General features: G+C 38.3%; 1 protein-coding gene across 9 annotated transcripts in view; it reads left to right on the top strand.

Annotated features, from left to right (window-relative positions):
* RBPMS (RNA binding protein, mRNA processing factor) overlaps positions 1-22,630 on the top strand; it is a 170,983-nt gene that overhangs the window by 52,167 nt on the left and 96,186 nt on the right. For 8 of the 9 annotated variants that reach the window (XR_006886636.1, XR_006886637.1, XR_006886638.1 and 5 more), the window contains 2 exons: positions 18,487-18,564; positions 21,406-21,444. Coding sequence is in view for 5 of the 9 variants with exons in the window: in XM_046648457.1 (XP_046504413.1) it covers positions 18,487-18,564; positions 21,406-21,444 (117 nt within the window). In the remaining 4 variants the exon portion in view is untranslated. The remainder of the gene's footprint in view (positions 1-18,486; positions 18,565-21,405; positions 21,445-22,630) is intronic. The other variant, XM_046648460.1, reaches the window with a different exon arrangement.

Here is a 22,630-nt window from a genome sequence, read left to right as displayed (position 1 = left end):
GCTGCATTCCTGTTTCTAAGAGATCAATAGATTGTATTGTACTAAGTTCAAAATAGGTTGAACTTAAGAGAAAGGCAATGATCAGAATGTATTTCAGTCATCAGTGCTTAGTTATGAAAAAACTGTGTGTTCCGGAGGCCTGTTATCTCTATTTAGAGATGACCAAGAAACCAAGGTCCATCAAGTCCAGCCTATGGGAAAGCAGGAAGGAATGAGTAATTCATGTGTGATGTGCAGAGATGATTGTACCAGGTAGTACCGTTTACAGAGAAGGCATCCAAACCATAATACAAAATCCCACGTGTTACACGGAGGAGAGGTAGAGAATCACTAGGTTGGAGTTAGGTATTCGTCAGTGGCATTTTCTCCAGATACTACATGCACATGATCATTGCAGCTAGATTTATTAGCTTTCCCCACCTGCACGCACCCCCACAAGAGAGTTTTGTTTCCTATTAGTGCGTAGGAATGATCTTCCTTCTTTTCCTTCGGTATAGTTCCTGTAATTCTGTCATCTTTGACCTCTGTGGTGATGCCTGGGTGGGGAAGACTGCCAAATGGTTCTTAAGCCTCAAATTCCTGCCAATCAATGGGATGTTTTGTAGTGTTCTCTGTGGGACATATATCAGGACAGCTAGCTTTAGCATCAAACCATTTGTTATATCAGAGTGTGGGAGGCTGACTCCTGGCATTTGTTTATATCATATGAGGGCTACTTATGCTATTTGTCCAAAAACAATCCTTTTCATACTTAATGGTTACTGTTTGCTAATCAAAACTTGAAAATCTTTTCTTTTCTAAAATGTCGGTATCTCCTAACTTTTAGAGCAAATTGTGAGTACTCTTCTTAACAAATATCTTATACTGCCTTGAAATGTGGCTGTTTGGTACAGATATCTTCTTTCCCCTACCCTGTAAATTCCTCAGAAAGAGATACCAAACTTTACTAATCTTCATGACCTCCAGAGCAGTATTTCTTAGTTGTGTTCTCTGGGCTGCCTATGTCAGTATCATTTAGGGCCTTTGTTAAAAATGTAGATTCTAGGGGCCCAGCCTTACTTAATCAGAATATCCAGGAATGGTGACCAAGAATCTTCATTTTTAAACACACCGTCATATCCTCCCTGTGGTCCTTATGCACATTAAAGTTGGGCCAGTCATTTCGGTAGAATCTTTCTAGTATGGTCTGTGGACCTGGCAGCTAGTTAAAAATGCAGACTCTCAGGCCCCACACTAGATCTACTGAATCAGAATCTACATTTTAATAAATTCCTATGTGATAATATGCACACTCAAGTTTGAGCACAGTGCTTTACAACTTGCAACAAGTAGTAAGCTCTCATTAATTGATCGTTTCCTATTGGTTTGTTGATCTGCTTCTCAGATGTTCTGCTTTTCTAAAACAAAACAAAACACCCACAAACTTTTAGCTTCTCAGAAATTTAGGGAAGTCTCAGGAGAATTATTCTCTTACTACATTATTTTCAATAAAGAATCAGTGAAAGTTCATTTGTCACTAATATAAGCAGGATTTAGTGATTTCCTCCTAAATAAGTGCAGAAGTACCTCATAAAATATAATTGCAAATCTGTCTCACATACTTAAGAGTCTGATTCTTCTCTAGCTGTGTGAGATTCACTCTGAGCCTGGCTCAAAGACCTCTGCTCCAGGATGAAGCAAAGTCTTCCCTATAGGCCCAATGGCATTTGGCAGTGAGGAGCTTTCAGGGGCCACAACCTCATCTCAGGGGGAGTATGTATAACTGAATGTTGTTTGTATGTTCTTTTAAAACTAGAAAACCTTCCTGTGGATTTGGTAATGTGCTATAGCAATATTTCCCAAATATGTCTGATCAGGAAAATCATCTGTTTTGCTTGTTAAAAATTCAGATTAAGCCTGTCTCCAGATCAATTGAATCAGAATTTCTGGAGGAGAATCCCAGCAAACTTTCTTGTGATCAGGCATATTCAAGAAATGTTGAATTATGTGATCTTTCTCCCAGATTATCTTTCTGAGTATATTTTTTGAAGCTTATAGTGTCATCCTTTTTGTTTTCTTGGACAAAGAGTGCCCTAAGAACAGTAGAGAGGCAGCTCAGGATTGCCAGTAATATTGAAAATTGGAAACGTGGATAGCTAAATACCACATAATGTATTTTGTCAAGGATTTAGAAATACTTCAAAAAAGTTATTTCATACTTTTTATATTCCTTTGAAAATATCATGAAGATGGAAAGTGTTATGTTTATTCCACATGTGGAGGACACAATATCTAAGATGGTGAAATGATGAAGCATCAAGGAATACTTGAGGGGGCAGTGCACGACCGTGTGTGTGTGTGTGTAGGGCGGTGAAAAGGAGGAGTTTGCCATCTCTTATGCCAGAACTCCTTTTCTTCACATTTAGCTCTTGAATGTGCTTTAACCTCAGAGGTAGACTTTTATTACTTTTACAATTATTATTATTGGGAGAAATGAATTATGCTTTCTTTTCCTTGTAATTAAATAGTTCATGTGCCATCCTTTCTGAACTTTGCAGAAAAAGTTGATTTTTGGAACATTGTGTTGACCTGCGATTTTGGATTAGAGTAATCCTTGTATCATGAGCGTTAAGACAAAAAAGATAAATTATCAAATACTTAAGGGTACTGTCTTAGAAATAGCTGAGTCTCTTATTGTTTGTGTAAATCCATGATTAAATTAAGTAATGTTACCTAATTTGGGATCTCAAATTCTTATACTTTATAAATTATTTCATGGGTTTAAATTCTTAATTGTTGATAGAAAAGGAACCTTTTCTTCTTACAGTTAAAACCTGACCATTTCTGTGAAATAATTTAAATATTATCCAGTTATGGCTTTCTCCAAGTTAGTATGTCATCCTTAAATGTGAGATGCAGAAGAAAACTCTACATCCCTGATCAGAGGAAATTTAGATCCCTAATTCAAGATTATAGTGATAGGTGAATAAAATACAGTGCCTGATCTCAAGGAATTTATAGTTTGATTGGAAAGGACTTCACTAAAGCCTGTGAAACAATTAGAGAACAGAATAAGACATATGAGCATGGTACAGACGGTACAACAGGAGTTCAGCAAAGAAGGAAGCAAAGAATTGGAGCAGTCATGGAAAGCTTCTTCCTTGGACAAGGGGGAAACTTAATTTGGGCTTCTAAGTGAAGAAGTGAGCCTTCTGTGCAAAAAAAATAACTATTTTTTGAAAAAAGGCTTTTATCCAGAAATAAGCAAAATATGGTGTTAAGACTGCCTCAGTAGAGCTCAGGGAAGAAAAGTTGCAGAAGAGAGGGGAATCATAATTGTGGAACGTTTGAAGGCCAGGGGCTCTGGAATTTTGTTTTGATGTAGTGGGAAGAAATTGATGCATGGTAGCAGTGCTGAGATTGTGAGGTTAGAAAAGCAATAATTTTATTGTGTGTGTTTATTAAGCATTTCAAAAGTCAGGTATGTGTGTGTTTGTATATGTGTATGTGTGTGTGTATCCTGTTTTTCAACATCTTTGAGTCATGAGATGACTTCGCAAATAAAATGTAAAATTTCTGATGAATGATGTACTCCAGTACAGATTAAGACATTTGGAGAAAAAAATGGTGCTTGTGCTACCTTTAAAGGGTCATCTGAGGGTCATAGCCCAGTTGTGCAAGCAACTGCTTACACTTGGATAGTGTTGAAGGGATGAGGTGTGAGGGTAAGAATCCCTTTTCATCTTCCTTGGGTTCATAATACTTGTGACATGATTTTGGTTAGCAAAAAAAAGCATATTGCACGTGGTGTTTGGTGTTAACCATACTAAAAAGGTTTTTGGAGAGTTGTGGGTATATTGTAGTCCAATGTATACATATACTGTCTTTTAGATTTCTGGTGAGGTTTTATATTCTGTTACGTTTAAAACATTTGGGAATTGTTCCACTAGGCTCTGAATAAAGTACACGTTAATTAATAGCTTAGACATGGCCATTTGGAAGAATGATTGAGAAGTTTTGGCACCAAAGAATAGCATAGCTAGGTGTTGGTTGTATCTTTATTTGGCCATATTAGAACACAAATTCTGGCACTGTGAGAACTAGCCTGGCTGTGCATATCTTAACCTGTGTTGTGGCCGGAGCTAGGCTGGCACACCAGGTTCCAGGGAGATCACTAACAGGCCAAGTCATGTCTGCTCTGGCAGAGCCTTCACATGCCCCAGGTTCTGACAATTTTGAGAATTCTTCCTCAATTGGAGAAGGACATTTTTGGAAACTGAGCTGTTTGATATTACCAAGTGGAAAATATTGAGCTGGTTTCTATAAAATGTACTGTTTTGTTTGTGCTCTTTACACATATGTTCTCCCATGTTAAACCTTGAAAAGGAATTCCAAGTTCCTGAAAGGGAGTGGAGGTAGTGGACATAGTGTGAATAATAGCATTTCAAATACTTTGGAAACTCAGTATTAATAATGAAATATTTGTGTCTTCTTAAGTGGTGTGCAATTTGTTCAGTGATCATGTTTTTTTCAACTTAATCGCTATTTTTGAAAAACTATTTTATTATGGGTAGCTTTCTAAATTATTTTTAGTTGGCTAAATGAAGTCCTAAGTTTTAGGATTTGAATAATTTCATTCTTTAGTATTCATTCTGCCCCTTCCAGCAAAAAGTGTTACCAGATAGCAATTGAGGGGTTATATTTATTTTACTGATTTAACAAAAGCCTGTATAGTGTTTACTGTGTGCCAGGGATGTTTCTAAATGCTTTACAAATATTCATTTATTTAATCCTCTTCACAACCTAATCGAGGTAGGTTTTATTATGTTTACCTTCCATTTTATAGATGAGGAAACCGAGGCTTCAGTTATTAATGGGTTGTCCAGGATCACTCAGCTAATAGATGTTGAAGCTGGGATTCAAATATAGGAAGTCTGGCTCAAGAGTTTGTGTACTTAAACACTATGCTTTACTAAGTAATTCATTCTCACAAGGAGAAGAAAACCCAATGCAAATAGATTTAATTATGATGGTTAGGTCAGAGTGTCTGTGATGAACTGATTGCACATCAGTAACTCTGGAGCTCAGTTACCTTGTTTAGTACGGACGACTCTGCTGAATTCTTTAAATTTGTGGCTCAGGATGTCATTCTGTTTTATTTATTATATGAACCATAAATAAAAATATACAATTTTTGTGTGTGTGTGAGGGAGATTGGCCCTGAGCTAACATCTGTGCCAGTCTCTCTCTAATTTGTACGTGGGATGCTGCCACAGCATGGCTTGAGAGCGGTGCTAGGTCCTTGCCTGGGATCTGAACCTGCAAACCCTGGGCTGCTGAAGCAGAGTGCATGAACTTAACCACTATGCCCCCCAGCCAGCCCCCAAAATATACAATTTAAAAATACTTAAATAAATATATGTATTTCAGTGGCTTGATTGAGAAATGCTCAGTGGCAGTAACTAGGTCTTCTTGACTGAGGCCCTTTGACCCCAGTATGCCTTGCCAAAAACTTTTCCCTTCTCTATACCTCTGAAGTTGGAATGGCACCTGGAGATCAACTATTCCATACATTCATTTTATAAATAAGGAAACCGAGGTTCAGAGAGGTCAGTGCCCAAGCCCTCAACGGCTAGTTTTGGAGCAGAAATGTGACTTAAACCACTAATTTAGTGATCTTTTCCTTGCATTATAGAAATCAAAAAGTTATGGTGCTATGGGAACCTAGATTAAATATCTAGCAAGTTTTTAAATATTTTAGATCCATTTGAAAAGCATTTATTACTTTTGTTAATCTAGGTTATTTCTCAACCTCAAACCTTACCATTTCTTTTTTTCTGACATTCATTATATGTCTTTCATTGCTCCCAGCCAACACAGACAGTCCTACTTATAAATCATGCCAAGTCTTCTGAGACCTGCATCCCTTTACATAATTACACATACACATAAGTAATACATAAACTTAATATTGGCTTGATTTAAATGACCATGTAAATGGTTAACAGACATAATTATAGGCAGTTATCAAATTGAACAAATATGTCTCAGTGGAGAGGTAGGTCCTGTGGTACGCTGAGGGGTTATTTGTTGTTGCCTACATGTGTTGAATGTATTCTGGAATTGGAAATTTCCTGCGATTGGAAGAACTTTTACTGGAAGATGATCATTTACTGGAAGAACACATTATAAGCACTGGGCTTTGCAGTGTTTAAAGTAAACTAACTAGTTTATAAATTAGAGGAAGTAGCTGACTTAAAGTAGGTTGTATTTCAAAAATTTGTGTTTCAGTCATGTGGTATTTTAAATGCAAACAAATATTGGCTGAATGAATTTCCATGTAGAAACAGGTTTAGAAAAGTGGGTGGTTCTTAGTAGTAAGTTCACCAAATTCCTCTTAATATAAAATGTAGCCTTCCCTCATGTGTATATGTTGTTCTGTACAATTTTATCACATGTGTGAGTTTGTTTACTCACCACTACAATTAAGATACAGAACAGTCCCATCACCACAAGGATGGATCCCTGTCATTGCCTTTGTATAACATGCACCTTCCTCCCCACTCCTCACTCCTCCTTTGTCCTTAACTCCTATAAACTGCTCATCTGCTTTCCATCTCTGTAATTTTGTCATTTCAACAATGTTGTGTAAATGGAATCATGCAGTATGTAATTGTTAGGAATTGAGATTCATCCAAGTTGTTTGTTTTAATCTTTCTTTATTCTGAGTGATATTCCATGGTATGGGTAGTTTGTTTAACCATTCACCCATTGAAGGACATCTGGCTTATTTCCAGTTCTTGGCTATTATGAATAGAGCATCTATCAATGTTGTGTACAGGTTTTTGTGTGAACATAAGTTTTCATTTCTCTGAGATAACCCCCAAACTATTTTCTAGACTTGGTTATACTTTTTTACATTCCCACCAGCAGTGTATATCAGAGATTCAGTTTCTCCCCATTCTCGCCAGCATTGGTATTGTCATTATTTTAGTATCATATGAGATGATACAATCTAGTATGGATATTAATCAAATGGATGATTTAATGAGTATGGATAGTAATCAATGTATAATGTAGCTAAAATATATACAATAAAAGGTAGTGATTAAACAAATTAGGAATATTATAAAATTGAGTAAAATATACTTTTAGTATACCTTGAATACTGATACTTAATCAAGAAGTTAATTCATACTTTTAATTTTCCCTTCAAAGTAGGCAGGATGAGGGCAGATGTTATTGTCATGTCCAAGTTTAATTAAAGATTTTAGAGATTGATGATTTATCTGACTTCACTTCAAAATTTATTACTTTCTTTTTCCTTTTCCTTGATAGGAATGCTTAAACCTATCAGCCTTGATATTTTTTCAAATTTCAGAAATAGAATGAAAAGAGGGATTTTCCAGATGTGACAAAAGTTGAACAAGAAAGGAAGGAAAGAGAAACGGAGTTTAGGAGGATGCATGAGCAGCAGGAGGGTGGGGTGCTGGCCAGAATGGGATTTGCTTATGGCCTTCTGAAGGGGTGGAAAGAGATGGTGGTGAAGGGACTTTGAGTCACATTGTTAGGGTTCGTAATGTGGAAAATACTTCTGTAACTTATACATGTTAGTTCCTTTTAGTGTACAAACTTATTTTTATTTTCTCTCTTGCCCATTTTAAGCCTGTATGTAACAGTTGCATGATAACATTGTCACTTGCAGCCTCTCTTAGAGTTGCCTTTGGAACATGAAAATGCATCTTCTTTTTGAGTGTTGTAAGCCACTTTAATATAAGTAACATTTTCTAAACCGTTACTGTGAACCAGGCACTGAACTCCAGGCACTTTACGTCTGTTAACTTATTTAATCCTTGTGGGAATTCTGTGTAAGAAATTAGACCCAAATTTAGCAGCTCAGACACAGACATTTATTATTGCAGGGTTCCTAAGGGTCAGGAATTTAGGAGTGGCTTGGCTAGAGTGGATCTAGCTCAGAATCTCTCAGGAGGATGCAGTCAAGACGTTTTCAGGTGGGGCTGCAGTCATCTGAAGACTTGACTGGGACTGGAAGATTTGCTTCCAAGACGTCTCACTCACCTGCCTTTGGGCCTGAGGGCGCAGTCCCTTATCAGGTGGACCTCCCCATAGGGCTTCTTGAGTATCATCAGGACATGGCAACTGGCTTCCCCCAGAGCAGATGATCCAATAGAGGCCCCTTCTACTGAGTGCCTTTTTTGACCTACTGTTACAGGCATACATTGTCACTTCTGCCATATTTTGTTCATTAGAAGTGAGTTACTAAGTGAAGTGCGCACTGAAAGGGAAGGGAATTAAGTCCCACTTCTGAAGGGAGGAATATCAAAGAATTCATGGTCCTATTTTAAAACTTCCACGAGTGGGTACCATTATGGTTTCCATTTTCCTGATGAAGAAACTGCTGAACAGAGAGATTAAGTGACTTTTCCAAAGTGCATAGCTAGTGAGTTGCAGAACTAGGATTTAAACACTGGGCTGCCAAAGCAGAGCACGCAAACTTAACCACTCAGCCACGGGGCCAGCCCCTGGCTGTCTCTTTTATGCCTTGTTCTTAGTACTGTAGCTTATTTTTACATTCACCCATTTATTTCTTTCTACAAATATTTTGCACCTACTGCTAAGTACTGGGATGCTCACCACTGTCGTATGGGAAAGAACTTTCATTTTGGAGGTAAGCTGACCTGGCACCGAAGAATTTTAAGGTGTATATTGGGTCATTTCCCATGACTAAATATTGGGAAGCAAACCTTTTTTCCATAGCTTTCTAGTTTTGCAATTCTCACATCTTTTATAGTTGTTAGAACCGTGGTGCATTGTAGATGGTCATTAAGAATGCATTGCAAACTGAAGTTGGCACTGGGATCCAGTTCCTCAGGCGGAGTTTATCCACTGCTAATACCTAAAGCAATAAATGCTTAAGAGCCCTGGGCTGTGTTGGGACCGTAATCTACCACTGTCTTGATTTTTTTCTTGGGGGGGGGGGGGGGGTGGCGCTTTAAGTGACCATGAAGAATTCTCTGTACTATTTGGGATAGTTTTTTACGTATAGTTTCGGAGAGGTAGAATGGCTTTTTTCTTTAAACAAATCTGCTTTGTCAAATAACAGTCACCCAAACTATGTAGAAGGAGAAAGAAAGAGAGGCCTTAGAATTTTGATAAGATCTTTTTCATATTTTCTGCTCATATTTCATTGTGTTAGGCCTTGGAAAAGTCTATTTTGGGTAGCTCAGGTGATCTTCTTGATATTCAGCTTCCTGATACTCTATAGGATTAAAACCTTAAGGGCAAGTGGCATGTAAGGGCATTAGAATGCAAACTTATGTTTACAATACACTGAATTAACGTATACATTTAAAAATCTTAATGTTTAGCAATGTAAACAGTGTATTTGAATGAAGAATAGGATTCTATGGGCTAACCAGAATAAGCCATCAGAAAGTTGACTAAAAGAACTGGGGGAAGACAGGGTAGGGTAAGAACAGGACCAGAGTTAAGGGGTAAAGCTTCTTGTCTTTTTGAGGAACTTCTTGTTGAACTGTAAGGACTTGACAACTGTATATTGTGTTTGACAGCACTCAGTAAATTTCCTAATAATGAGCTTAATTTCTCACATGCACACATATGTCTAGTTTCCTATCTAGCCTAATTCAGACCCTAAATTCCTGATTTGCCTCTGGTACCCACCTTCCTTTGTGTCTGACAGCACTAAGGAAATTTCTTAATAATGAGGTTAAATGATTACATGTACAGACACATGTCCTGTTTATACTTGGGCAGTTTCAAACCCTAGAAATTCTCCATTTCTTTTATCCTTTTAGATGTATAACAGATGCGAGGGATGGCCTAGATTGGACTTTGGTCCTAAGAAGTCATATCAAAGTTAGAGATTATGAGACCATCTGATTACAAATCAACATTGGGTTGGGCTGGGTTAGGCTCCTCAAAGAAAGAACACAGTGGCACCGTGTACCTAGAACTAACTTGCTGTCCCAATTCCCTGTGCATGTTCTGAGCCTGCATATATGAGTTGATGGAATGTGGTGTTCCTCTTCCACATGTACTCCCATGAGTCTGCCTTCATTCCCTGATACTACTGGAAACTTTCTGTTCACTTTGGGAAAGGGACCCCTAGTTTACATGAGCCCTAAATAAGGGTTTAAATTTGGTTATTCTGTAGATAGAGTCAACCAACTGAATATCACAGTCCACTAGGATATCGCTAGGGGATTCCTCAAAAATAGAGAGATGTGCACTGTAGATAATTATCTGGCTTTTTCCTTTAGAAAGGAAAGAACATTCTCAATTGAAAACTGAAACAAACCTGGGAGACCATAACAACTGCATAGTGAGCCTTTTATCCTATGGCTAGTCAGTCCTTGGTATCTGTGGTAACCTGGCTTCCTGAACCAAAACATACCTCCCAAGGTTAAAAAAGGAGCAAGTCTTTAAGTCCAGTAGGTGGCCATTGTTAGGAAAAAGGAACTTGACCACCTGCTCCATATTGAAGCCAGTGCCAAGAAGAAACTGGAGCTTGACCAAAGGCCTGTCACTTTCTACTGAGCTGCAACCAGAATTAAACGCCTAGCAGACCATTTTAATGATTGTGGTAATCCATTTTCATGGTGGCAAGACATGAATGGGAAACCATAGCAGGTCAACAAAGCTTTCTTTGGAAATGAGATGACCAGCAGTCCTCAGCAGGGTTCAGTCTTGCAATTTGGTGTTTCAGTTGGTACTTAAGAATAAGCAAAGAACTAAATCCATTTATAACTTTTTTTTAAAAGAGTAAAATAGTTTAACCATTGTGTAAAACTTAGGAATAGGGCTCTGAAACTCCCACCTTGTATAGTAACACAACCCGGCTTTGTGGGATTTATGCTGCCCAGATATGTGAAGTTCTTTTTAACTTGTCTTTCCCTGAAAACAAGTTTATATTACGTGGTCTCTCAGAAGAGAGATGACACTTCCTTAGATGTTAGAGAGTGAGTGATCCCTCTCTTGTCTTAGTGGGAATTAGGGTGGTCACAAAGCAAGAACACCTGTTTAACTGAAACCAGGATGGTCCTGCTCCTAAAGGCCTTACCTTAGAGTCATTGGTGCCCTTTTTTGGTTAGATTTTATTTTTAAAGTGTGAAGAAGCACTGACTCATGGTCAGAATTGAAATGTGAAGCAAGTTTCATGGATGTGTATTTCTGCTAGATCAAGCTTGTCCCTATGGAGCAAGGATAGGCAGGAAAATGAGAATTTCTAAGGACAAAATGGGTATGCAGACCCAAGGTGTATATTTTCAAAGAAGGTACATCTCAGCTTGTGTTTATTCTCTTTAAAAAGAAAAAGTCTTATGCTTATAAATATTTAAATGCTAAAATATACCAGTCTAAAAATGAAAGTTCTCTGTAATCCCACCTTCCCTCCCCGCTATTAATATATAGGTAATTTGGTATACATTCTTTCAATACTTTTTTTTGCTTGAGCATGTTCTAATTTACAAAAACACTAAAAGAATTAAACTTCGTTATTGGCAGTTTCTAGTGTTTGCTTTTTTACTTAATAATTAGGAACTTTGTTCTATGTCAATAGATATAGGTATCTACTCACCATTTTAAATGTGGAGGTTAGTGAGTTTGAGCATCTTTTCAAAAATTACTCGTTTGCCTTTGTTGAAATTGGACTGACTTATACATAAATATGTTTCAGTTGTCATCAGTTGAAATGTGAGCGATCTTACTAGCATCCGTATGTTGATCACTCTGTCCTTGTTAAAGGTTGTATAGTCCTGAATTTTTTTTTGGAGGAAGACTGGCCCTGAGTTAACATCCATACCCATCTTCCTCTACTTTATACGTGGGATGCCCACCACAGCATGGCCTGATAAGAGGTGCGTAGGTCTACGCCAGTGGATCCTGCCCGGTGAACTGCACTGCCGAAGCGGAGTGTGGGAACTTAACTATTATGCCGCCTGGCAAGCCCCATCCTGAATTTTTTTGTCGTCTGTTTCTGAGTTTTTGGGTCTTTGCGATTTCAGTTGGGGTTTTTCTTTTTCATTTTTCTCTCTTGATTCTGATTGGTTTTTGTTTCATCTTTCTTTTTACTCTTTCAAATTTCTTTTCTCTTATAGTGTTAATCTCTTCTTTTTGTCAGAGTGTTTTATAATTTGGTATTATGGTAACTGTACTGATAGGATCGTGACTGGAAAATGTGGTAGCCTCATTGTGTTTACCGTGTCCTCACCAAAGGTGTTGACAAGGAAACACTTACTGTCTGTTATGAATACATAATGTTATTCTGTAGATTGCTAAAATAATTCAAGAGATACTTATAGAGTATATACTCTGTGCCTAGGGCTGTGCTACACACTACAAAAAAAAGAGCCTTCAAACTCTAAAACACCCTTTGAAAGATCCTATCTGTGAATCGACTTGTGTGTTTCAAAGAACAGTTACTCTAAAAGAATGCTTTAAACATAGAGCACATTTGAAAGCTTCTCTTGGAGTCTACATTTGTATGTTTAGGAATGTGGGTAGATGAAGTGAAATCTTGCAGAGGATAGTTGATCTTAGAAGCACACCCATGGGTTTTACTCATTACAGTGTTTCGCATGAGTGACTATACACAGTTGTTCATGAGTCGTTAGAAAATGAGAAAATGCCTTTCCCAATCCTGTGAATTTAACAGGAACCTCAAGAAGTTAGCTCAGAGCAGCTAGAGGTGATCCCGAAGACCTTTTTATAAACAACTAAAACGTACACAGAAAATGCCCGTAGTCTTTGCACACTACAGGATTTACCAGATGTGGCCGCTAGCTGAAAAGTGTGTGTGATTATTCTCTGCTCTGTATTGAAATTAATAAGCATTTGTCTATGATTTTTTATTTTAATGTGTAGATTTCCTACAAGATAATGTGTGTTCTTCATTAAAGGCAGGGCCTTTCCATTTCAAGGCTGGTTTTGGCCTTTCTCTTCAGGAGAGCTCAAGAATGACACAATGAGTTTACTTAATGAATTCCAGTTTATTAAATTAGAAGTCAGTCACTGACATGTGGCTTATCTTTCCCATTGGGAGCTGGCAATGCCATTTAAGAACACATGGCTAGTTTTATCTAAAATGTAACTGTGGCCTCTGCAGGACAATTTCTCCTAGCCTTCTTTTTCAGTCCTGTTGGGGTAAAAATGAAGTTGGAGGTACATCCATAGAATCCATTAGAGTCCCTTTGGGATGGAGCTGTCAGCAGCTTCATGTCTTGAATCTCTTTGAGGCCTGTTGTGTTCTTGACTAAGAACTGTGTTGCCCCATGTGTCTGATAGAGTAAACATCTGCGATGCTAAAGGCGTAGTGCCAGGCACATCTCTGTCTACTGCTGGTGAATTAAGGGCTGCCCTGAATAATGACTGACCTGCCACAAAGTTTATTTGGCATCATTCATTTGTTATTTTGGGGGGACTTTTTTTCTGAGTATCTGATCATGCATGTACGTATCTCTTCATTTTACCTCACCGTTGGGATTCTAATTGGTTACCTTGTGAGTGAGCTAAGCTTTCTGTTATCACGGTTGTTTACACCTTGTTTCCTTCACTGACTGTAAGCTCCCTTCAAGCAAGAATCATCTATCTTACCTTTGTGATTTCTATAGACATAGCAAAGACAAAACCCAGAAGTGCTTTGCTATTTAATGGCTCTTATAAAAAGTCTGGTGGTGAGGGGCTGGCCCCGTGGCCGAGTGGTTAAGTTCGCGTGCTCCGCTGCAGGCGGCCCAGTGTTTCGTTAGTTCGAATCCTGGGCGCAGACATGGCACTGCTCATCAGACCACGCTGAGGCAGCGTCCCACATGCCACAACTAGAAGAACCCACAACGAAGAATGCACAACTATGTACCGGGGGCCTTTGGGGAGAAAAAGGAAAAAATAAAACCTTTAAAAAAAAAAAAAAAAAGTTTGGTGGTGAGAAGAGTAGGAAAACTAAAATGTTTTCAAAGATCCGCATGATCCTAGGTCCCCATCACAATAGAACAGGCTCGAGTTAGATATCCAGGGAGAGGTTTTTCTTTTCATTATCCTTGGATTTTTTTTAACTTAATCAAGTTTTGTAGTCTGAGGAGATCTAGAAAGAATTCAAAGCACATGGATTCCAAGCACTTGGATTTAAGTGACCTTTAGTTGTACTCATAAATTCATAATGTGTTTAAGAATCATCTCTTCTAGTCAGTCTATGTGTTCTGTCAGAGGAGAGAATCTCTCTTCAGTGGGAGATGAGATATCCTGGCAGGTTTCTGAGACAGTAATGGGCTTCACTAGATTCTAGGCAATATAAGTTGTGTCCATGTGTAAATAAAATGCCAGACATCTTAGTTGCCTCTAATTTGATGAACAAAACAGAGTTGCTTTGAATCTCTTGTCATTAATGGGTGAGTGGCAAACTTAGGCCTAAGAGGAGTTCATTTTTTTTTCATGTGCAACAGTTTCCTGTTGACACTAAGATAAGAATCGCTCACTTCTAATTTTGAAATATTTACATAAAAAAAGAATTTCCTCCATAAACTTGACAATTTTTATTGATATAAATATTGACATTACTTATAGTTTCCTAAAGAAAACAAAGTAATAAAAAAATCTAGGCAATTCTCAACCTAATAAAATAAACTTATAGTATCTAATACATACTTATTATAGAAAGATAGAAAATACGAATAAGCTAATAAAAAAACATTGAGACTGCTTATCTTTCCACCACTCAGGCAAAACCATTTAAGTATAAGCATTTTGGTATATATATCCTAGGAGACATTTTTTCCCCTTTCCAAACACATATGTGTGTTGGCTTTTTGTTTTACAGGGTAAAACCAAACCGTGCATACTTTTCCCTTGAACGTCCTTTTTATTGGCTGCGTAATAGTATGTTTTACAGCTGTATTTGAACCTTAATTTATATATCAAGTAATATTTTGTTGATAACCCTCAGACTTCTAGTGAGTTTTGTTGGTAAATAGTTTGACTTGCAAGTTTGTAAAGCCTTTTTCTTTAGAACAGTCCTTAAATGGGAGTTTATAGTCTTAGATAACTCCCCAAATCCTAATTGATATCTGTCACATAGCTAAGCTTCCCTCCTGGACAAGAGGTACTCTAGTGTTTAAAACATAGGATCTGCTGGGGCTGGCCCCGTGGCCGAGTGGTTAAGTTCGCGTGCTCTGCTGCAGGCGGCCCAGTGTTTCGTTGGTTCGAATCCTGGGCGCGGACATGGCACTGCTCATCAGACCACGCTGAGGCGGCGTCCCACGTGCCACAACTAGAAGGACCCACAACGAAATATACAACTATGTACCGGGGGGCTTTGGGGAGAGAAAGGAGAAAAAATAAAATCTTTAAAAAAAAAAAAAAAAAACATAGGATCTGCTTATTATTTCCATGGGTATCTCTGTAATTCAGTCAGCGCCTGGCATTGTGTCAGACATATAATGGACGCTCAAAATCTGAATGAATGGAAGCTGGGATTACCTCTTTGCCCAAGTTGTCCTGGCTAGGGCAGCCAAGTAGAACAGATGGCATTCAGCTTCTGGACTGTGGGATGGCAGGGAGGGCACACTGAATTCCTTCATTGTGTGCCTTTTACAGTTGTTAGTAATCTCAGTCTTGGCGGCTTTGACAAAGAAAGTTCCCTGGAAAGAGTATCACTGGCAAAGTTGGGGGAGAACAGAGGAGGCAAAAGATATGTTGAACAACAGACTTGACCTGACTGACATTTTTTTGGTGTATGTGTGAGGAAGATTGTCGCTGAGCTAAGATGTATGCCAGTCTTTCTCTATTTTTGTATGTGGGACACTTCCTTAGCACAACTTGACAAGCAGTGTGTAGGTCCGCTCCCGGGATCAGAATCCATAAACCCTGGGCCACCAAAGTGGAATGCCCAAACTTAACTGCTATACAACTGGCCAGCCCCCTGATTGACGTTTATAAACACTCCACCCAACAACAACAGAATGCACATTTGTTTTAAGTATACACAGAACACTTATGTTCTAGACCATAAAAAAGGAATTGAAGGGTAGTTTTTCATTTTAAAATTAAGCATATACCTAACGTATCATCCAGCTATTTCACTCCTAGATATTTATCCATGAAAGAAAACGTATGTCAATACAAAGACTTGTGCAAATTGATACATGAATGTTCCTAGCCATTTTATTTGTAAAAGCCAAAAACTAGAAATAATCCCAATGTCCCATCAGTAAGTGAATGGATAAATGAACTGTGATGTATCCATACAACAGAATACTACTCTGTAATAAAAAGGAATAGACTACTGATACATGCAGCAATGTGGATGAATCTCAAAATAATTATGCTGAAGTGAAAGAAGCCTGACAAAAAGAGTACATGTTTTATGGCTCCATTTGTATGAAACTTTAGGACATACATACTGATCTATAATGACAAAAGGCATATCAGTGATTGCCCGGGGATGAGAGTGGTAGGACGGGATGGGTGGAAGATAAAAGGGGCATGAGGACACTTTTGGAGGTGATGCATGTATTCATTATGTTGATTGTTGTGATGGTTCACAGGTTATACTTATGTCAAAACTGACCAAATTGTAGCCGAGATACACAGTTTATTATATATCAGTTATACCTCAGTAAAGTTGTCTAAAATATGAATGAATAAGCAATAATAAGGCATTCATGATTCTGATGCTGTTTACATCATCATAGTGTTTATTAAACACCTGCATGCAAATGGCATGACATTTTACTGTATACTGTGCTGGATCAATTAAAACGTCTTGCTTGCTGATTTGTGCTTCTTCACAACCAGAATCAATGGAAAATGTTAGGATTCTAGAAAACGTTCTCCCTATTTTTCACTGAGGAAAAATCTTCCACATTTATACATGGTTAACAACATCAAATATTTCTTTAAGAAGCAACATGTTGCCACAACTAGAAGGACCTGCAACTAAGATATACAACTATGTACCAGGGGGGATTTGGGGAGATAAAGCAGGAAAAAAAAAAAAAAGATTGGCCACAGTTGTTAGCTCAGATGCCAATCTTTAAAAAAAAAAAAAGAAGCAACATGATTTCTAATGAGGAACTCAATCACTTTGTATCGGCCTGAGCAGAGAAGGAGAATAGAAAATGTGGGGGTGAAAAGCCGAACTCATAGAGTAGAATGGTGGTTACCAGGGTCTGGAGGTGGGGGTGGGGGAAATGGGGAGATGTTGGTCAAAGGGTAAAAACTTCCAGATCAAAGTTGAATAAGTTCTGGGGATCTAGTGCACAGCATTGTAATTACAGTTAACAATACTGTATTACATAGTTGAAAGTTGCTGAGTAGATCCATAAATGTTCTTACCACAAAAAAGAAATGGTAATTATCTGACATGATGGGGGTGTTAGCTTAAGCTAAGGTGGTAATCATTTTGCAATATATAACTGTATCAAGTCAGTATGTTGTACACCCTAAACTTACACACGTTTTATGTCAATTATATCTCAATAAACCTGGGCAAGGGGAACTGACTAAAGGTACACATAACACACCAAAATAAGTAGAAACAAAATGTGGTGATGATAATTCAGTGGTTACTCTTTGCTTGTTGAATCAAGGCTAAATTCCTTAGCCGGTGACTTTTGATGTCTCCTGTGGTTTGATGTTCAGCTACCTGTTCAGGTTTGGCTCACCCTTCTCCCAGAATACACTGTGCTGACCCCCTCTTCGTTACCTTGGTTATTGCTTTTCTCAGCCTGTGGCTCTTCTCCACCTCACCTGTTCTGTCTGTGTGGTAAAATCCTACCTATCCTTTAAGTTCGCATGCGGATGCCAACAGGTTTCCTTTGATCCTCCCAGCTGGGAGTCTGTCATCTGTGTTCTGTGTTTTAGTAGACACTAAGCGCGTAGTTTGTACCCTGAGCCTTATATGTATAGATCAGTGAGGTCTGCCCTGCTGTTTTGGAACTGAGCAGATGCAGTTGTGCATTTTGGCTACTATTTAGGTTTATTTGAATTGTTTAATAAACTTATTAAAATTGCTGTAATTATTAATGCTGATGAGGGAAACAATGATAAGACAAGCAGGAGAAAACAAAAATTGTTTCGATTTTATTTTTGAACCACATTGTACATTCATTTGATTATCGCAGAGGAGTGGTAGAGTTACTGTCCTCATGACATTTTTTTCTTAAGCTAATATTTTAATTATATGGACCCTCTCTTCCCCTGACGTTTTTAGAATCAGGCAATGACTGGTTGGGAAAGGAGAAGTGAATTTGTAAATTTAAATCAGCTAGAGGTAATTCACTCTGAATAATCCACCTAGAAATATTCAAGAGTTGTCTTGATGGCATGTTAACATTAAAGTAGTCATTGTGTCATGGGAAGAGTACAAATTAGGTAGGCGTCATGGAATATTTGAAGAAATGTATTTTTGAGATATCAGGTGAGAGCTATTCTCTGCATTGTTCACTCCCTTGATCACTTCTCATGTTTATTTTCCAGGTCCGGACCCTATTTGTCAGTGGTCTCCCTCTGGATATCAAACCTCGTGAGCTCTATCTGCTTTTCAGACCGTTTAAGGTAACTTTCCTTTCAGAAATTGTAAAAGGGGACAAAAAGTGTGTACATAAGCTTCATGGGGCTTTTTGGAGGAAGAAATGAAATGTTTGAGAAAGTACCCTGTAAAGTGATACTTTGAAAAGGTTAGTGAATAAAGGAAATTGAACAACTCAGTTCTAATGTACAGTCTCACTTAGGAAACACTGAACCTGCCTTTCATCCCTTCAACAGTTAATCTAGAGAAAACTTTTCTCTTAACTGATATGGACATGCATCTGTCTCTGTTCCATATAGAACAGCCTTAGCAAGCTCCTCATTTATCCTCTGCCAATTGGGAGTGTTCTTATGAGTACAGATCACCAAAAATATCGTCAGTTACTGATTATGTATTTATGTTTCAAATGTAATAAGTAAAGCCTTAGTCCTAGGAGGTTCCTTAGTAATTGAAATAGTCCTGGTAATACTGTTCTTTGGAGACATAATAGGTTAAATAGGCTTTTATGAACTAGAGTAGAAACCGTATTTTTTCCAGGTGAAAAATGTCTTAAGTTTCAAACAGAATTTTAAAGAACAGCTCAGTATGAGTTGAGGGGAATCTTTCCTGGTACTTAGTGAAACATTTAATGCAGTTGCCTGTCCGTTGTGACTATTGAGATAAAACTACTTTAGAGACACTTAATGTTGCTGGGATTGGAAATGAAACAGGAAATTAGACTAAAGCTGAAATAACCATGCTGCCAAGGAGAAACCTTGAAGGTTAGTTAGCCTGTGGAGGATAGGAGAAAGCTGGGACTCGGCAAAATGTGGGCTGGAGGACTTGGCCCTCAAGGAGTGAACCAGGAAGTCATGATAAACTGGGGGCCTGTGTCTGAGCTGGTCTATGAGAACATGTTAGCAGTAATGCCTGGCCTGGGGCACACTTATGATTAGGTGATAGACCATCTTGATTTCTGGTTGAAGATCCATCTTGGTTGAAGCAAGACCCCCATCAAAGAGGAAAGACAGGTTGAGGGACAGGATCTAGCTTCTTATGGAAAGGGAGTAGGATGTGACAGCTGAAAACAGCTGGGTAGAAAAGGGAGAGGGAGGGTTGAGGGGGCAGCCAGTTAAAACCAACAAAGATAGACTCTAGCGTATGTGCCAAGAAGGCACCGTGTAGTAATGAACATAACTCCATTCTGACAGCCATCCTCTTAATGCAACAATAATGATGACAGTACAGAGGGAAGCAGAAAGGTTAGACATGAGGTTAGCTGAGAGGAAGTGGCAAAGAAAGAGAAGGTGTTGTGGGGAGAGTGCCAACTTTATAGAATTTCCTGAGTTTCTTCTGCAGGGTTGAAGTTTTTATTGATCTGTCCCTTGTAGGAAGAGGACTTTTTAAGCTAAATTGATCTTCTTAATGGACAAAATACTGTTTCATTTTTGCATGTCCAGTGAGAAAGAGATTCATCCAGCAAGCCCCTTATATGAATTACTCATTTAATTCCTATCACACTCCTTTACAGTGAGTTGGCCTCATTTTTCCAAATGAGGAAAATGAAACTTCAAGCAGTTGTATAAATTTTGTTCAAGTTCACACACATAGTAAGTGGCAGGGTCAGGATTCAAACCCAAGCAATCTGACTTTGCCATCCATGTTCTGAACTATTATGTGATACTGCTTCTCTTTTTGTGACTTGAGAGCACAATATATCCCAGTGATGTTTTACTTGAGTGAAATATCTATTTGTCCTTTGCCTCTGAGGCCTTCAGAGTATTTAAACCTCCAGGTTTTTCAGAGAGAGCACCTTGAAAAAGGAAGAGGCAGGGCTGTGATTCATGACCTCTCTGGCCAGAAGAGCTCAAGGCCTTTGAGGTAAAATGTTTACAGTAGCTAATTGGTAACATAGTTCTCTGCTGGGAAGATATGAGGATGAATCAATCCCAACATCCTGCCCAGAAACCCCAATGCTAAAGTCAGGACCCTGGTACATTCCGAACAACCCTCTTTTAATTAAAGTCCCTGGAGGCTGACCCTAGTCTGCAAATCTGTCTCTGCACTGATCTGTGCAGTGGTCAATCATGTCAGGTGGTGTTTTTTCCCCTCTTGTGTCATCCATCAGTGCAAGCCACCAACCATTGATTATTTTCAGAAATAAACACACTTTGTTATCCTTATCCTGAGGAGCCAGGAGGGGTGAAGGGGAGGGAGTGAAAGGGAGTGTGCCTGTCTTCCTTGAGGATGAGCTAGAGTAAAAACCCAACAGGGAATTTTTGCATCTCCCAATCAGAATACCAGTATGCAGCCTGGCTGCTTTAGTAAATAAGCAGAACAACTCAAGAAAATTTAGCATCACTGCCTGCTTAACCTTCTCTGGCAGCTTTGAGATTTTGATTAATAAGTTCTACCTAGTACATTCTTAATGTTTCGTTGTTATTTTATAGCAAATGCATGACCAAGGCATGACATACTCTGACTTTCCTGTCTTATTAAATTTACCCCCTTCCCTCTCCTAGTTCTATAAAATGAAAAAGATCTGTGGTTGATGGAGACACCCATTTTCCTATCATTGCTTAATTTCATGAAAAGAAGAAAAAAAAGGAAGAGAAACACAGATAAATATGAATTTCAGGGCTTGATTTGTTGTAGGCCCGACGTATGCAAACAAAGGCATGTATACATGTGCGTGTTTGTGTGTGTATATGTGAGTGTGTTTGTGTATATGTTTATATAATTTGCTTTCCTAGTTAAGAGGCATTTATGAGGAGAGTTGATAGTCGCTAGTGATAAAGGACTCATTTTTACTTGAGCAAGATACTATTACAGTTGCTTTTTTTCCCTACTATTCTTTTTTTGGTCTAAATTTAGTTCTTTATTTTCAGGGCTATGAGGGTTCTCTTATAAAGCTCACATCTAAGCAGGTAAGAATTTCAGACTTGCATATAAATGATCACTTCTATGATAAATTTGAATTGACTTGCTTCAAGAATGTTACTGGAGCTTGACGTTCTTTTTTTATTCCCAGCAGGATTTGTTTTTTTGTTGTTGTTTCTTTAAAATTAAGGGTGAAATCGGTTAGGAATTAGTGCAGGAAAATGATTTGTAATTCCATAGTCTCCAGCTAGGGTGTCTGGGATTGTCCCTGAGAAGGCAAATGTGATATGCATCCAACATAGTTACATTGGAATTGATCTGTATGTTCAAAAGAAATGATTAATTATCATCCAAATTCACCATTATTCCCAATTCTTTCCTGTTTTTTTGTTTTTTTTTTTTTTTTAACAAGGTTGGATAGGCAAACTTTCACAATTGTTGTGACTGTCTGATGGTGAAGAAACAGGTTGGCTCTCAAACCCCTAATAACCACAGGCAAAGTCCCAAGTCTAGAATAGAGCACAGAGAGTGGAGAATGGAAGTGGTAATCAGTGACCCTGAGAGTTCTGCAAGCTTCTCAAACATTTTTAGCTATATGCTTTTTGTTTTTCTTTTTTTTTTTTAATGCTGAACATTCCACATGCTCACCTCTCAATCACTTTTCGTCTCTCAATAAGGTAATCTCTGGTTCATCAGAAATAAGCTATATTGGAAGCATCCTTCTGGACTGAAAGATACTGAGTCCAAAGGGATTATGACCCCTCTCTATTTACTTAGAACAATGTGTTAACACACCTAATTAAACAGAGGACTTTTTAAAGGCATCCCTTGGGACTTGCAATGGAAATGTTCATTTTATAATTTTGATCATGCACTGAGAGTACAGGGCTTTTATTCCTGTGTCATTGTATCCCTTGCACTTACAGTGTACCAAAAGGTGATACAGTTCTCTTTCCATCATAAAAGGTGATGAAACTGAGGTACAGTGAATTTGACTTAGGAAAGTAGAGCCTCTCGACCCAAGTTTCTTTCTATTCCCTTGTTCACTGCTGCTCACCTTCCAACTCCTAGATTTTTTTTATGATTCTCCAAATCCACAGCTATGCCCTTGAAGAACCACCCTCACAATCCCTTTGATTCATGTCAGAAATTTGGCTAAGCCAAAGTCATGATTCTTCTGGACTGGCTTTCTTATTTCTGCCCGTTGCCTGTGGTCATTTCTTTATTTTAGCT

Source organism: Equus quagga, chromosome 22, assembly GCF_021613505.1.
Source record: "Equus quagga isolate Etosha38 chromosome 22, UCLA_HA_Equagga_1.0, whole genome shotgun sequence".
Lineage (NCBI taxonomy): Eukaryota > Metazoa > Chordata > Mammalia > Perissodactyla > Equidae > Equus > Equus quagga.
The sequence above is the reverse complement of the archived record's forward strand: the minus strand, read 5'-3'. Positions and strand labels throughout refer to the sequence as shown.